At 48.7% G+C, this 15,721-nt stretch overlaps 1 protein-coding gene and 1 long non-coding RNA gene across 3 annotated transcripts in view; one reads left to right on the top strand and one right to left on the bottom strand.

The window, feature by feature from the left end:
• The window catches only part of LOC121362872 (vascular endothelial growth factor receptor kdr-like), a 125,573-nt gene that overhangs the window by 24,794 nt on the left and 85,058 nt on the right, over positions 1 to 15,721 (bottom strand). Inside the window, exons 13-21 of one of the 2 annotated variants that reach the window (XM_041484775.1) lie at positions 14,620 to 14,913; positions 12,570 to 12,716; positions 10,462 to 10,587; positions 10,265 to 10,371; positions 9,014 to 9,149; positions 7,742 to 7,846; positions 5,476 to 5,592; positions 1,887 to 1,975; positions 489 to 654 (exon numbers count right to left, since the gene is read on the bottom strand). In XM_041484775.1, coding sequence (XP_041340709.1) covers positions 489 to 654; positions 1,887 to 1,975; positions 5,476 to 5,592; positions 7,742 to 7,846; positions 9,014 to 9,149; positions 10,265 to 10,371; positions 10,462 to 10,587; positions 12,570 to 12,716; positions 14,620 to 14,913 — 1,287 coding nt within the window. The remainder of the gene's footprint in view (positions 1 to 488; positions 655 to 1,886; positions 1,976 to 5,475; positions 5,593 to 7,741; positions 7,847 to 9,013; positions 9,150 to 10,264; positions 10,372 to 10,461; positions 10,588 to 12,569; positions 12,717 to 14,619; positions 14,914 to 15,721) is intronic. The other variant, XM_041484776.1, reaches the window with a different exon arrangement.
• Positions 1 to 15,721, top strand: part of LOC121362875 — a 134,776-nt gene that overhangs the window by 106,244 nt on the left and 12,811 nt on the right. The window lies entirely within an intron of this gene.

The raw sequence follows: 15,721 nt of genomic DNA, 5'->3' as shown, positions 1-15,721 counted from the left end.
CTCCAGAGCTGGGTGGCAGTGGTGCCACTTGTGTGCTGATGGCCCCAGCCCCGCACACAGTGCTGGGTGTGAGATCTCTGAAGGGTTACAGCTCTGGGTGAGCAGCCACTGACCCAGAGGCAGAAGATCAGATGATTAACGAAGTTCCCTCATCCATCAGTCACTCATTTAGCTATGGGGAAACAACACCTCAGGCTGGGAGTGAGGGAAACTTTATAGACAAGAGCCCAGGGACAGAGTGACCTCACAAGTCTGGTAAAACATTCCTATTTCTCCTCTCACACAACAGGAGCAGCTTTTGTACACAATACAGAGCTCTCTTTTTGTGAGAAAGTTGGAGTGGGGAACAGGCAAAAGGGAGAATTTGGGATTTCAGGAACAAGCCAAGCCATGTAAGGCTTGTAAAGTGTGTGACAGTGTGTGTGGCACTAGCCAAGTGACAGAAGTCTTTCCAATAAAAGATTTGGGATGAGGTAGGGTTTTTTTACCTTCTTCATCATCTTCTGAGTCACTGTAACTCTTATCTTCAATGAATCCTGAGCTGGCAGAGCTGCCTGTGCTGGCCACACTCTCGAGGCGCCTCTTGATCAGTTCAGTCAAATCACTGTTGGACTCATCCAGACTCTTCTCTGCTTGGTCAGAGTTTTCCTGGGACTAGAAATGGCACAAACCCAATTTTTAGCTTTGTATGATGCAATGCTTGAGGATTCAAAATATGTGACACAATGGCATAAGGAGAAAGGTCCTCTGAAGATGACCATGTTTGAACATTATGTTTCTTGAAGTGGGAATAAATAGGAAACCAGGCTTTATTAGTTCTAACTATAAATTATAAAACCTGGTTTCCTACTTATTCTGACTTATTATTCCCCTTTCACTGATAGCAATATTCCACATCAGAGTTAGCTGAAAGCTGGCTGGGTGAGACTGAGAGGTGAGCAGAATGAGGCTGTAATTCTCTTGCTGTCTTAGGATGCTAAAAATCCCCTCAAGGTGAGTGCATGATGGGCACTGATATGTCTGTGCTGGGGAGTGAGCCCAGCCCTCAACTCATGGCAACAATGGTGAGAAAGAAATTCTGAGTAAGTGTACCAGGAAAAGCTCCTTCACTCACACAAAGTCCCTCACGTACTTTGCTGCCTGCACACAATAGCTTTAACAATAATAATAATACTGCAGTCATCTGGGAAAACAGTCTTGGTGAGGCTGCAGTTTCTGGCAGGGCTGGGGTCACAGATCCTGCTCCACACTGGATATTCATGAGGAGGGGTCAGTCCCATCCCTCCCCAGCCCTGATTTCTTCTCCTGTGCCCTGCTCCCAGCCCAGCCCAGTCTGTGCAGGCACAGGTGTTGTGTGCATGCAAAGAGCTGTTTGGGAACCAAACCACTGGTTGGTTTTGATGTAAAATATCCATGATCCAGGCTGTTGTTACAGCACAGACTTCAGGGCTGGCACAGGGGAAGAGACAGAGGATGGAATGAGCAGATGGGGGAAGGATGAACTGCTTTCACTTGGGGTCTAGAAACAAATATACCCAAAACAGATTTGTGTTTTGGGAGGGTTCACTTTCTCCTAGTTCAGTTAATGCCAGTTTTTCACTGCTGTTTTGTTGCCCCCCTTGTGCTGGGAAGTAATTCCCTCTCTTTCAAGTGCTTGGAGTTTTTGGGTACTTGCAACTAATTCTTTAGGAGATGTTAGAAGAGGACAGCAGTGAGATCCTGCAGGGAAAATACATCCCTCTTCTTGCTTGTGCAAATTGAAATGTAGAGAGAAAATAAAGTGCTCATAGAAATACCCAATTCCTTTGTTGCCAGTGCAGAGCAAATCCAGCTTTTGTCAGTGGTTGTTGATTCCCTGCCTTGTGACAAAAGTCTCATTTTCTTACCTTGTATGCAATGAAATCTCCTCGTTTCCCTCTGAGATAGTTGGACAGATTTCCATATTTGCAATATTCCACTATGACCATTAAAGGACCTAAAAAAGACAGTGAAAGTCAAATGAGTTTTGAAGCACTGCAAAGCACATAATTCTAATTTATCCTACCAAATACTCTTCAAAATAAATGGCATTTCTATTATACAGATGAGGAAATGAGGAAACACAGGAGTGACACAACCAGTAGGGATGTGGAGAGAAGGGAACACATTCTTAGTTTTCCCCATTGGATGGTAACAGTTGGTATTTATTCCTAGTTTATAAACAAGGAAAATTCAGGATGATCAACACAATCCCAGATGCTGTTAAGGTTGGTTTGCTCTGCACATGGAGCAGTTTTCATTTTCTCTGCTGGCTTCACAATTCTTTATTTTGGGTGGAGCTGATGCCACTAGAGGAAATCAAAGTATGCAGGGCCATAGACAGATCTAAATGAAAAACTGCAAAAATACTCAGAAGTTTCTGAAAAGCCTGGAAAAACAGAATAAGTTTCTGAAAAAACTGAAGTTTCTGAAAGCCTGAAAGCCTTTTTCTGAAAGCCTGGAAAGTGCTCTCACTTTCTTCTTATTCCTCTACAAACCACTGTAGAGTCAGTGCTGCTTTTACACAATTATGCAGGTTTTTAAGAGCTCCTTGAAATGCTTTTATATTGCAGTATGAGATGTTAGGGAAAGGAAAAGCTGCATTCTGGACCTTTATTTTTTGTAATCATCAAATGTAAGATAGGGTGAATCCATGGGACTGGGATGTGGATAAACATGGAATATTATCAACCCCAAACACAGAGACTTTCATGTCCAGAACCTTTTTCTCTGGAGAAGGTCTGTGGTTCAGACTGAGGAGTTTGCACTTCAAAGGGGAAGAGCTGAGAGCTGCACTTGGCCTTGGGGAAGGAGCTCAGCAGGGTTCCTGCTGGAATTCCTGCATCCTCCTGGGCAGGAGCAGGGCTGCAGGAGCAGGGCTGCAGGAGCAGGATGCAGGAGCAGGATGCAGGAGCAGGGCTGCAGGAGCAGAGCTGCAGGAGCAGGGCTGCAGGAGCAGGGCTGCAGGAGCAGGATGCAGGAGCAGGGCAGGAGGAGGATGCAGGAGCAGGGCAGGAGCAGAGCTGCAGGAGCAGGGTGCAGGAGCAGGGCTGCAGTCGGCTCCAGGCCCAGCATGGCCTGGGAGAGCACCAGGAGGAAGCAGTGATCCCGGGACAGTGTGGGACAGGCAGAGGAGCAGCCTTTGGGACCACAGAAAGGGAGATGCTGAATTCCTGCTGATGCCTTGTGAAGGCTGACCTACAACAGAGGCTGGACAGAGCTAAAGAATAAAGCAGGGATTTATTAAAAGCCCTCAATGGATCCACCTTGGGCAGCACAAGAGCCCANAGGAATTGTTTTGTCTCTCTGCTCTGTGCAGAGAGCTCATCATCCCATAATGTGAAGCCCAGACCCACACACTAAAGCAGCATAGAATCTGAAAAATATAAAAGCTAAAACCTGAGGCATCAATGCAGGCAGAACTGAGCCCGTGGTGTTCCCTGTGGATTCCTGCAGGTTCTGCACTCACCCAGCCCTAGGGCACTGCTGCCTTGAGTGCACACCTTGGGGCTCTCCAGGACCCCTAGTCCCTCTGCTGCAGCTGAAACAAGCCTGAAAACCTTGCAGTGGCTGCAAAAACACCAAATCCCCAAATCCCAGTGGTTCCAGTGCTGACCTCAGAGCTCTGCTCAGTGCTGGCATCTGGCCGTGCTCAAGAGATTTGGCTCTGAAGAACCCAAAATCCAATGTCCCTCATGGATGCCCTGAGGAAATGCAGATTCCAGAACAGCTTTAAAGCTCTGCTTAGTGATTTATTCATGGCTTTGAAACGCTTCCTAGACATGGCCTCTCCATATTTTGTTCCCTCATTGTAAAGCACACACTGCATTAGTTCTGACTGCTGAACATCAGACACTCCGCCAAAGTGTTAAATTCTGTTATTTGATACCTTGTTAAAATAATGTATGTGCATACTTAATACGAGTCTCCATCAGGAATACACGGTTACATAAAGCCTAACAGGGGAGGGAGAGCACTGGAATTTCACAGGAGCTTGGATCTGTGTCTGCCTCTGGAGCTCCAGGCTGTTTTTCTTTAGTCTGCACTTGCACTGCTCAGAGGAGAACAAAGCAGTGCCTGCCTCGAGGCTGCTCCGTGCCCTGTCAGGTCCTGCTGCACCCCTCTGCCCTCCAAAAGTTTGCCCAGGCACTTGGCAGGGAGGAGGGAGGGTCACCTCCCACCCAGGATGGGGCAGGATGGAGAATGGGAAATCGAGGAACTCCTGGGAGAAAAAGCTTCTCAGAAACTGGACAATCAGAGCCTTTGATCAGTCCTGAGGTGTGTTTTGAACAAGCAGAACTCTGGGGCTGCTTTGGTGAAGAACCACTGACCCCTGGTCCTGCTGCTGGTTTGAGACTCCTGCTTGTCCTGAGCCCCCTCAGGGACTTGTGAGCACAGGAGAGTCCCCAGCACTCCCAGTGTCCCAGCCCCTCTGCTCACAGGCCCCAGCAAAGGCTCCTGCCTGCTGCATCTGAGCCCTAAACCCCTCAGCTGGAGCTGCTGCCCCTTGCTCCCACACAAGCTTTTGGGCTCTGGAGTGCTGCAGTTCCTGGGAGCTCCCAGACCCCAGCAGTATCCATGGCTGCTGGCTGCTGTTTCCTGAGGAACTGGGACCACCTTGCTGGAGGAAAGATTTCTTCCCTGGCACCCTCCCAAATCTCCCTCACTGAAATTTTCCTTTTCCCTTGTGACTGGAAAACAGCTGTTACAAACTGATGGGTTTGGGGTCTCAGATGATGAGAGATCTGTGCACCATCTCTCTTGATTTCCTCCTTCATTTCTTTCCCTCTGGGGTTTCCCTTGGACTTGGGTCTCCTAAACCTGTTCATTGGGGGTGGTTTTGAAGATTTTGGAGGTCAGCAGTGAGGAGCCATCCTCAGAAGCAGCTCCCCTGAAGATGAAGCACAGTAAGAGGCACAGCTGCTTTGTCTGGCAGTGTGCAAAGGGATGTTTTAGTGACAAAGGTTTGACATTTATGGTACTTTGTATGATGCAGGGCCAGTCCTGCCAGCTCAGCCCCATGCAAGTCCCTGCTCCTGCTGCACCCAGGGCTGTCCCAGGCTTTGGTACACAGAGCAGAAACTGCTGTGTGGGAATGGGGAGGCTCAGGGCACCAAGGGCTCAGCCTGGTAAGGCATCCTCCTGATGAGGCAGGGAAGGAGAGGGAGAAGAAGCCAGGAAATGCCCACGGGGAAGAACTGGGCACCTCACTGCAGTCCAGTGTTCTCCTCCCTTCAGTGCCTCCAGAGAGAACAGAGGTGACACCATGGGTGGGAGAGGTTCAGGAGCCCTGGGTGGGATGAGGCCACATCCTGCAGGAGCAGCAGCAGCTCTCCTGTGAGTAGAGAGCTGGAAATGGCTGTGCTTGAATTGACTGCACCACAGGCACTTCCAAACACCCCAAAGTGTCTGAAAAGTGTTTTCCTTTTTGCTCCAAATTTAATGAGGACTCCTCACCTCCAGGTTTGGTGCAGGCTCCCAGCAGGTTGACCACATTCAGGTGATGTCCTATATGGATGAGGATCTTCAGCTCAGACATTAGAGCCTTGCATTCATTAGTAGTTGCACATTCTGCTTAAGATAAACAGGAAAAAAATCATCTTTACACAACAGGATATTTTCAACAGGACACAGCAAGATCCTGTTTATCCTTTGAAACAAAACCCACCCAGGTTCCTTGCAGTATCTTGGCTTTTCAGACTCTCACACAGATAATAATTCATCCGTTTCATTGTCTGCTGACCTTTATGAAGTGGGATAACACTTTATCTGTTGGGTGACTCTTCCTTTCTCTAGTGTGGGTTATGGAGGGTTACAGTCCCTTCCCCCAAGCCTGATCCACAGAGCCTTTGCCAGGACTCAGATCTGCAAGCTTAGCAAAGCCAACCTCTGCAAGCCCCCACAGAACAGAGAAAATGTCCCTTCCTCTGTGCTGGGCTGTGCAGTTCAGCGGGACTCGGTTGCAACACCTCAGAACTCTCCACTGCAGGGGAGGAGGAATCCACACATCTGGAAGCTGTGTCCCAAAATGTCCAGGGAACACACAGCATGACTAAAGCTCAGACCTGTAAGAACTTACTGACCCAAGAAATTAATTTTCTAAGATCTGTGTGTAAGCCATGAACCTGACAGGGAGGCCCTGGCTGGCCAGTGACATTATTTTAAGGCAGGCACCCTCAGACCAGAAGGTTGTTCAGGTGCTGCTTTATCTTCCCAGCCTTGTCTCCAAAACTCCCATGATGTATTTTAACAGGAGAGGTTTTGGCCTGTTTCCTTTGCCTTTGCAACACGTAAGATTTAAATATGAAGAAACAGTTATGTAACAAATCATTTGGTGTGACAGGTGTAACCTCTTTATCTGTTTGTAGAATTCCTCATCATCTTTCTCCAAACTGTGTCATAAAGAAGGAGCTATTCCAAGACTCCTTCAGCCAGCAGTGTTTGGTGGGTCCATGGGTGGTATCGCTCCTGATGTCCCCTGGCATGTGCTGGAACTCACAGCCAGCTCAGAAGTGTTTCAGATTATTCTGCACATTGAATTTTAGCCTTCAATCCAGAACAGAGCTGAGCATACTGCATGGAGGTGGCAGAAATGCAGGCATCCCCAGAGCCTTTTTAATTCCCTGGATTAACTGACACTAGAGAATCTGCTTTATTCATGAAAATGATGAATTATGGGCACATTAGTTGGGGAGGGACAGACCAGAGCAGGAGGCAGCTGCCTCCACCGGGGCAGGGAGGTGTAAAATGATGGAGAATCTGCCAAATATTGCTGAATATATGCTGGCAGGGCAGAGGTGACATGAGGATCAGCTGGGAAGCACAGCATGGAAGGGATGAAACCCCAGAGCTGTCCAGGGCAGTATGTTTTGATGGAGATGGGAATATGTCTGGATCAGGGACTTCTAGGGGATTTCAGGAGTCTGAAAATGGGCATGGAACAGCAGGAGAGAAGATGATTGGAAGGAGGAAAATAGAGAGGGGAGATCAGACCTGAAGGAGGTCCAGAGAGGTGATAAATGGGTGTTTTTGTGATTTCAGAGATATGGGAGTAGCAGAGCACCAGGAGAGGCAGCTGGCAGCAGAAGCCAAGTCCCATGGCAGCAGTCACTGGCTGGTGGCATGGCAGGGGTTAATGGTGTCATGCAGCAGGATGGAGCTGTGAGGGCCATGGCAGCATGGGCTGAGCCTTTGGAATCCCCTCAGGAGCAGCACCAAGCCCTGCCCAAGCAGGCAGCCTGTGGCTCGGTGTGCAAACCCAGCGTGCAGGAACAGGCTCCAGGTTCCCTCCTTCCCTCCTTCCCTCCTTCCCCCCACCCAACAGGAAAGCTGCCCTTCATTGCAATAATTGCAAGCAAGATGTCTCTAATTTGCTCCCCTGGCACTGGGTTTTTTCCAGCCCCTTGAACTGTTCTACATCTGGCTAGGCTGGGATGGAAGGCTCAGCTCCAATTTTTGGCTATCTCATGTAATTACACTCCATAATCTGTTTCCCTCCTCACCCCACAGAGCTGGAAGCTGCTCTTTTCTTCCTTGAGGAATACAAGCCTCAATCAGCAGTGCAGCACGGAGCTGCTGTCATTTCCTCCCCTTCATCCATCCAGGATGGCTGATCCCACATGGAAGCCCACTCCCTGCAGGGCACAGCGAGCTGAGCACTGTGCCCCTCGCTGCCCCCAGCTCCCTGAGCGGTCTGGGGAGGATCTCAGAGGGATTTTTGTACCTTTCAGCATTTTTACGGCAACTGTTTTGCAGGTTGAAGATTTATCAATGCCAAAAGCAGACGCCTCCACCACCTTCCCAAAAGCACCATGACCCAGAGTTTTACCTAGAGAAGCAAGAGTTGAGAGTGAGCCCAGCTGCACCAGCCAGGAGGGGACATGCAACCTCAGCTGTGCAGGAGAACCAGGCACAGTGCACAGACACAGGCACAGCAGCCTGAATCACATCCTGCAGCATATGGATATGCAGGGATTTCTATCCATATGGCCTGGATGCAATACAGCACGGGAGAGAACAGGGAGGGGAATCACTACACTCACTGAGGGCAGGGCTGGCACCTACGTGGATTGAAGGGACAAACATTACCTGGCACTGTCCTGGAGCCCAGGGAAGGCAGAGTTTGGGTTCATTGTGGCACCCTGATCTCTCATGAATCATGGAGAAATCCAGCAAGGCACTCAGGGAGCCACAGCCCATTAACCCTTCAGTTATTGACATTGATTTGATGGAAAAGCTGCACTAAAAGGAATTTAGGATGATTTTCTTTCTTCTTTTTGTTTATTTTCCCTTTCATTTGGATTCTCCTGCCCGTGTTACCTGGTGTGCTCTGAGGGCTCTGACCCAGGGTCTGGCTTTTTGGTTCTGCCAGTTAGTTTCTGTGTCCCACCATCACCTCCAATTTTGGGATTTTTTTTCTGTCCTCTCCTCCTTCCATGTTTTCCAGCTGCAGCACCAAGAGCACACAAATACAGATATTTTCCCTGCACTACTCAGTGCACACAGATGTTACAGTTTCGCTGTACAAACACAGCCAGCTTTTTGCATCTTCTCACTCCATCAGCCAGTGAACCGAGCTGTTCAGTGAAATGTGGCTCATTTTTCCATGAGAGCTTTTTACAGCTCAAAGCTGATTTCTGATGGTTGATAAGGAAGTGATTATTTGATGAATTGATAGCTTTCTTCAAAAGAAAACTCACTTTCCTTTTTCCTCTATGGGAATGAAATCACACTTTTGGCAGGAACAGTACCTAGAGATACCTTTCCTCCCTGTCAAGAGTTTGGCTTCCCTTTTCCAAGGAAAAGAGGTAGCAGCTATTTGGACAGAGTCTTTCCAAATCCCTCATTTCACCCTCCATTCAGGCTACCCTGAACTCTGTGATCCCAGATCCAAGGGTGGCACTGTGACAGGCTCCTGCTGGATTATCCAACAGCTCCAGTGGCACCGGGAAGCATTTGGGATCATCCTTCCCCCGCTGTGACCCCCAGCACTCACCCAGGCGCAGCCTGTCCCTGGGGAACTCCCATTTACTGCTGTCATAGGGCAGCCGGTCACACTGCTCGTCAAGGGGCATCTCCTCTGGGTCCATGATAATTGACAGGTATCCTGTTTTAATATCTGTGGCGTCGGGCTGAAAACAGGGCGGGGAGAGATTATTCAGGGGATTTACGCTGCAATTCCGAAGGGAGGGAGCTGTCTGGCAGCCTGGGGACTTCCCTGCCTTCCAAGTTTATTCTGAGCCAGGAATGCATCACTGCAGCTTCCTGCTTCTGTTCGACAGCTGAGACACAAATGTTTGTGTGTGGCTGCCACTCGTGGCTCCTGGGAGGAGGCACTGATTGATGCTGGGAAACACAAAATCCACCTGGACCAGACAAAGGAAATCACTGATTTTCCATGGGAACTGCAGGAGCTGCACTTCCTCCTGCATATTTTGACATTGTCACCGCGTATTGTTCTCCAGTGCTGATTCTCCACAGTTCTCCACTTCATGGCTGCAACTTATTGCGATTTAAAATTGCTGGAAATTGCTATTTCTGATGCTGCTAAAGTGAGAAATTTTGGTTGGGTGGGTTCTGTGAGCAGACTTGCACAGGAGTGAAATGTAAAAGGAAATTCAGTGTTATGCACTGCTCTGTTAAGCTGAGGTTAAGGATGAAAACATGAAATTAATCCCTGTGTTTTCAAGAGGAGGGGAAATTTTACCCAAATATTGAAGATCAGCACTGGGACTGCAATTTGGTGAGAGCAGAGCAGAGAGCTGTGATTGCCTTTCTGTTTGCTGTTTGTTTCAGGAAAACAGACCTAAACTCCTTGAAACTTTACTGCAAGTTTACTTTTTGAGTCGCGAAAGAGAGGTGAAAAAAGAGCAAGGAGATCAAATCAGCTGTGTGGTTTGAGCTCATTTCTAGAGCAGACAGCCTGGGATCTTTCTTTAATATCTTTCGGAGTCAAGTGCTGAAATCAAACCTTCATTTTAGAGGATTTAGGGTATTTTTTGTTATTCTCACAAGCCAGTTTGACTCATAAAGAGGGAGAAGCCTGATTTTATAGTTCCACAGAAGTGGCTGGAAAGCTCATAAGTGCAAGGGCTCTCTGGAGAAGTCAACACAAACCAAGGCCTGAATTTTACAGGGACATTTTACCCAGTTTTTCTACCACCTGCCCCAAACATTTGTCCCTAACTCTGCAGTTACTTGGGCAGAGGCAGATCCCAGCGTTTGTGCAGGATGGGAGCTCTCTCACCTTTCTCAGTTTGCGAATGAAGAGGGTCAGGAGGAGCCAGAAGAGCGTGGCAGCCAGCCCTGTGCACACCAGAATGATCACCTCAATGTTGGATTTCTCCTCAGAACCTGCAGGCGAATGCACAACCAGCTCAGAAAAGTGTCCAAGCCCCCTGAGTGAGCCCACTGGCATTCTGCATGCCCTCAGCCCGGGCTCACCTTGGATTTTGATGAAGGCTGAGGTGCTGTCCTGGCCCAGGTCATTGGAGGCCCAGCACTCATAGAGTCCCTCATCATCCTTCTTCACTCTCTCAATCACCAGGGTGTTGTTTTCCATGGAAATTCCTGTTTCAAGGCATTTTGGTTAATACTGGCACAATAACCTGGCTGCCAAAAATGCTTTTAGGAGACAAAGCTGAAGGTGAACTCCCATCCAGGCAGGCTCTGGTGTTAGGACACATTTTAATCCTGGGCTCCTCTTGGTCTGGCAACCTTTCTCTGACTTTTTTTTTCCTCTTCAACACCTGGATAAATTATTTGGCATCACTTAAACAACAGCAAATGTGGCTGTTGATATAGAGGGGGTAGAGCCTGGAAACTAATCCAGAAGTTAGCAAAGGGATGCAGGATTGGTGTCTGATAGCAGGAAGATACACTTGGAAAAATGGGAACTCAGTGGAATTACTGAAGGCTGTGGGAAGAGATGGGACTTCTAACAGAGGGAACATGGAACTCAACTTAGGACTTCTTGGAAAAATAATGGTGTGAAGAAATCCTGGATTCACAGGCAGCCAGGTGCAGTGGGAATAGAGGTTGCCTAGGTATGACCTATGAGAGAATTCTCTATGTTTAATTTTCCCAGTTTCATTTTTCCTGGTTGGTGGTACTGCGCTGAGAGTTATTCTGTTTCACTGAGGGATCATTGGGGTAGAAATAGGGAAATGGGTCAGGCTTGCATTCCAAAAGGGAAGGACATTTTGAATTTTGGGTGTTCTGCCTGTGAATCTTGTTGTTGTTAACAAGAGTACTGCACACAACTTGCCATGCACTGTGCTGAAATATTTACCCTGAGGTGTTTTTTCCAAATATTTTATTTATGTTTCCATTGGTTGGATGAGTTACATGCTTGTCCCTCTAGAATTATTTATAAAATTTCAGTAGCTATAAAGAGTTTCTCTCAGAACATTCTGATCTGAATTATGGATGATCCTGGATTTCCTACCTAGTCCAAGTTGCAAAATTAAAGTCATAGGACCAGCTACTGACAAGGGATTCTCCATGATTTTTGGGAGGACTTAGGCCATACTCAGCTCTGCACTGGGGCAGCCTCATCTCCAGTGCAGTTTCAAGCACCAGAATATAAAACAGACTTGAAACCATTGGAGAGCATCCAAAGGAGGCCATGAGGATGGGGAAGGCTCTGCAGGGGTCTTATGAGGAGGGGCTGAGGGCACTTGGTTTGTTCAGCTGGAGGAGACTGAGGGGAGAACTCACTGCACAGAACACCCTCCTGAGGGACAGCTCCAATGTCTGCTCCCTGTGACAGGGACAGGCTGGAGGTGGGCCAGGGGAGGGTCAGGCTGGAGATCAGGGAAAGGTTCTTCCCCCAGAGGGTGCTGGGCACTGCCCAGGCTCTCCAGGGAATGGGCATGGCCCCGAGGCTGCCAGAGCTCCAGGAGAGTTTGGACAGCGCTGCCAGGGATGACCAGGGGATGTTGGGGGGTTGGGGGCAGGGCCAGGATGGACTGGATGATCCTGTGGGTCCCTTCCAGCTCAGCACATCCCATGATTCTATGGCACAGAGCTGTGAATGCATCTGGGCTCAGATGAGGGGCTGCAGGCTCAGGTGAGGCTCCCTGTGCATAGTGGCTCTGTCCCACAGAGCTGGGAGCACATTCCCATCACTGTGCTGTGGAAAATAAAGGACATTTCATATGCCATGGGATGCCCTGAACCCCTCTGCCAGGTGACTTTGCTGCAGTTTATCATGGCCAGGACAGCTGAGAGCTCAGGCCTGTGTTGCCAGATCCACCTTACCCAGGTGCACCCTGTGGCTCAGTTTTGTGCCCAAACTCTGGTCCCACACAAGCAGCCTGAGCAGCAATCCCTGATTTCCCAGTGCTGTCCCAATGTGTGCTGGGCTGGCTCTGCACACAGGAGCTTCCTCCCACTTCAAAGTCCAAGCTGGAGATCCCTGCAGTGCCCTGGCATCCTTGGATCTGTGTGTGTGTGCCTGTGTCATGGGCACAGTCGTAGGTGCTGTGTCGTGGTCATCCTGCCAGTCCATTATCCCACATTCCAAACAATTCTGGGCAGCAGGACCTCACCTGATGCTGCAGAGATGGGGTAGCCATTCTTCCTCCAGGTGACCTGTGGCTCTGGAGTCCCACTGACCTTGCACTCCAGCAGGATCTTGCCACTGATGTTGACCTCCAGGTCCGTGAGGTTCTGGATCACGACCGGCGCCGCCTTGGCTGCAGCCACAAAGGGAAAGAGCCCCAGTCAGGTTTGGGGGGCCCTTCCCTCACCTCCCCTCCTTGCACAGCCTCTCTGGGCTGGATGTGGTGAAGGTTTGGTTGATGGGTTGATCAAAAATCCCCACAATTCTGGGTGGGGAGGTGTGGGGGTTCTGGGAGGTGTGGGTGAGTTTGTTGGGTTTATTTTCACAGTGCCTAAGCTTAGGTTTGACTGCAGCTCCAACTCCTCATCCTCTGAAGAAAACAAAGGACAGGGAGTGGGTGGTGCACATGCAGAGTGAAGACAGAAAGGAGAAAGGAGGGGGAAAAGAGGAAACAGTTCTAAAGGTTTTTTATCCTCCATCAGGAGTGCAGTTTTCTCCTTACTACAACCACGGTAACGCCCACTTTATGTTCATTTATAAAAGGTGCAGGACAGCAATGAATAAAATCACAAGCACAGCATAAAATATATCCCAAACTTATGGTGAGGACAGAAGATGAGGGGCATTAGAACATATAAAATGTTTGAATACGGGAGGGAAAGCTGGTTTGGAGGGGCAATTCCATGTGTGTTCACCACAAGTATTGCCTGACACGTGCCAGACAAATGACAGACCGCAGTCATCCTCACAAGAACGTGATCCTGATTCCAGTTCTCCATGGATGTATTCACAGTCTAGCTGTGTTTTTCCCATAGCTGTGCTGTGTAGGTGTGTGTGTAGGTGGAAATCTGACTGACTGAATAAAAATATCTGCCAGGGGAGAGGAAAGGGAAGTGCCTGAATGCAGAGAGCAGAGCAAGGCCAGTGCCTCACAGCAGGTGATGCTCTGGTGGCCCTGGTGCTGTGGGGAGCAGCCAAACCATTACCACTGCCCAATACCTGAGTGAGACTCCTTCCCTTCCCTCTGCCTCACGAAAAGGGAGATGCTTGTGTGTGTCTGGAAATAAATCACCTGCCAGTCTGGAACCAGAGCTGTGGCTGAGGATCTGTGTGTGTGGAGGGAAGGGGCTGGGAGGCTGCACAGGGAATGTGCTCATTCACTCCAAGGTTGAAGGCAGCACTGGGCTGTGCTGAGGGCCAAGTGCTCACAGCAGCACTGACCCTGCAGTGCCTCCTGAGCCAGAGGAGCCACTTTGAAAATCCCTGGCTAATTCAGCTTCTGAAGCACTCTGACTCCTGCTCCCTGATTTGCTGCTGTGTGTCTCAATTCTACTCCAGTTCTGTGCTTTTGTTTTCTTCACCACTGGAAGGTGGTTAATGATTCTATCCATTCCCCATGCCAGCAGCCCTTTGTCTTCTGAGGAGGCTTAGAGATGATCACCCACCTCTGTAGCAGAAGAAACTTCACTTATTTTCACTGACTTCCTACAGGCAAAAGTGCCCTGCCCTTTGTATTCCCACAGCCAACAGAACCAGGCTGGAGGATCTCAGTGAAATGAAAGAGTTGGGGGCTTGGGTATAAGTAAGAAAATAATTGTTATAACAAAGTCTATCCCTCTCACCCAGAATAAATGGCACATGTCACTTGATTTTACACTTGCCCAGGGACATCTGGGATCTGTTGGGTCCAAATCTATTCAGGTATCTCATCCTGGCAGCTGGAGAGTAGGTACCAAAGTCATACAGATCTGGGGTGAGCAACCCAAGTTACAGTTGTGCTGTCAGTAAATGGTGGGTGCTGCTTTTTGTCCTCAGTCAACTCTAAATCTGCACCCAGCATGGAGCTGGGAAGAGAAATGCTGTTGAAATCACCTTTATGTAATCTCAAATATTTTATCCAAACCCAGCAGTGGCTGGGTGAGTGTTCTCCATGTCAGGCTGTCAACACACACAGAGTAAATGACAAAAGCAAAGCAGAGCAGGACACAAGGGCTGTGTTAGGACACATCCCAGTGCCACTGTCCCCTGGCACGTACCTCTGACCAGGAGCTGGCTGTGCTGCTCCAGCGTGTCCGTGCTGTTCTGCTGGTTCTGGGCTCGGCACTTGTAGAGGCCACTCTGCTCCCTCGTGACGTTGGGAATGAGCAGGGTCAAAGAGATGGAATATTTGTCCATTTTCCTGACCACAGAGTGGCTGGGAGCTGGCTCTGAGGAGGGGTAGTACCAGGCCAAGTGGGTGTAGATGTACTTGGAGGCCCGGCAGGTCAGCTGGACATCATTCCCCATGATGGCTGTGACTTGGGAGGATGTTTGCAACCCAGAGGGCACATCTAGGAGGAAGGGAAAACGTGTTTTGAATGAAATCCCAGCTGAGAAGATCTTTGGCTGCCTGGCTGCTACTTGGGAGGTCAAATTTCTAGCAGCAATGGAAGAAGCCAGGATTAATGAGGAAAGGGCACCCCTGAGTCTCCTTTTCTCCAGGATAAACAACAAACTCCCTCAGTAATGGAAATGTGGAAACAGACACTGGAGCTGGGAATTAGGGAAGTGCAAGTTCCTCTCACTGCCCAGTGCTAACCTGTGCTAGTCCAGCCCTCAGCATTCTAAAGTAATGAATTGAAAGCTTATAAATAGAAGGAGTTAATGGACTGAGAGAGTTTAATCAGCTGTTTCTATCCAAGTTGATGAACGTGTTTGTGAGCTCTTCCCTCTCCACAATCAGGGCTGGAAAGTATTAATTGCAGAGGAATAAAGAAACCCATTCTCATCCTTCAGGAGCAACACCTTCTTCCCCACTGAACAGACTCCTCAACTCTCTCTTATTCCAACTGTGCCAATATTTATTTCCATCACATGTGAATGCTGGATATTTACTTGATCACTGATGGATTAACTGATCTAATGATGTCTAAGTCCTTGAGGCCTTATATTTAGCAGAGAAGTACTCTGAGTCATGACTCCGACCTAGCCATGAAAGAGTGAGCTGTTTCTTGCTATATTTTTAGTAAGTTTTCACTCCAGAAAAAAAAAAAAAATTTAAAAAATCAATTTTTCTGAAGTGAAACTGAATCCATTTGAAAACAGGAAAATCTGAGTGGAAGGCCAAAGCCTGCCCTGCAGTACTGCCAGAGACCTGCA

This window comes from Pyrgilauda ruficollis, unplaced genomic scaffold, assembly GCF_017590135.1.
Source record: "Pyrgilauda ruficollis isolate IOZ18807 unplaced genomic scaffold, ASM1759013v1 scaffold67, whole genome shotgun sequence".
NCBI lineage: Eukaryota > Metazoa > Chordata > Aves > Passeriformes > Passeridae > Pyrgilauda > Pyrgilauda ruficollis.
Note: the sequence above shows the minus strand (reverse complement) of the source record. Positions and strands in the feature narration are given on the sequence as shown.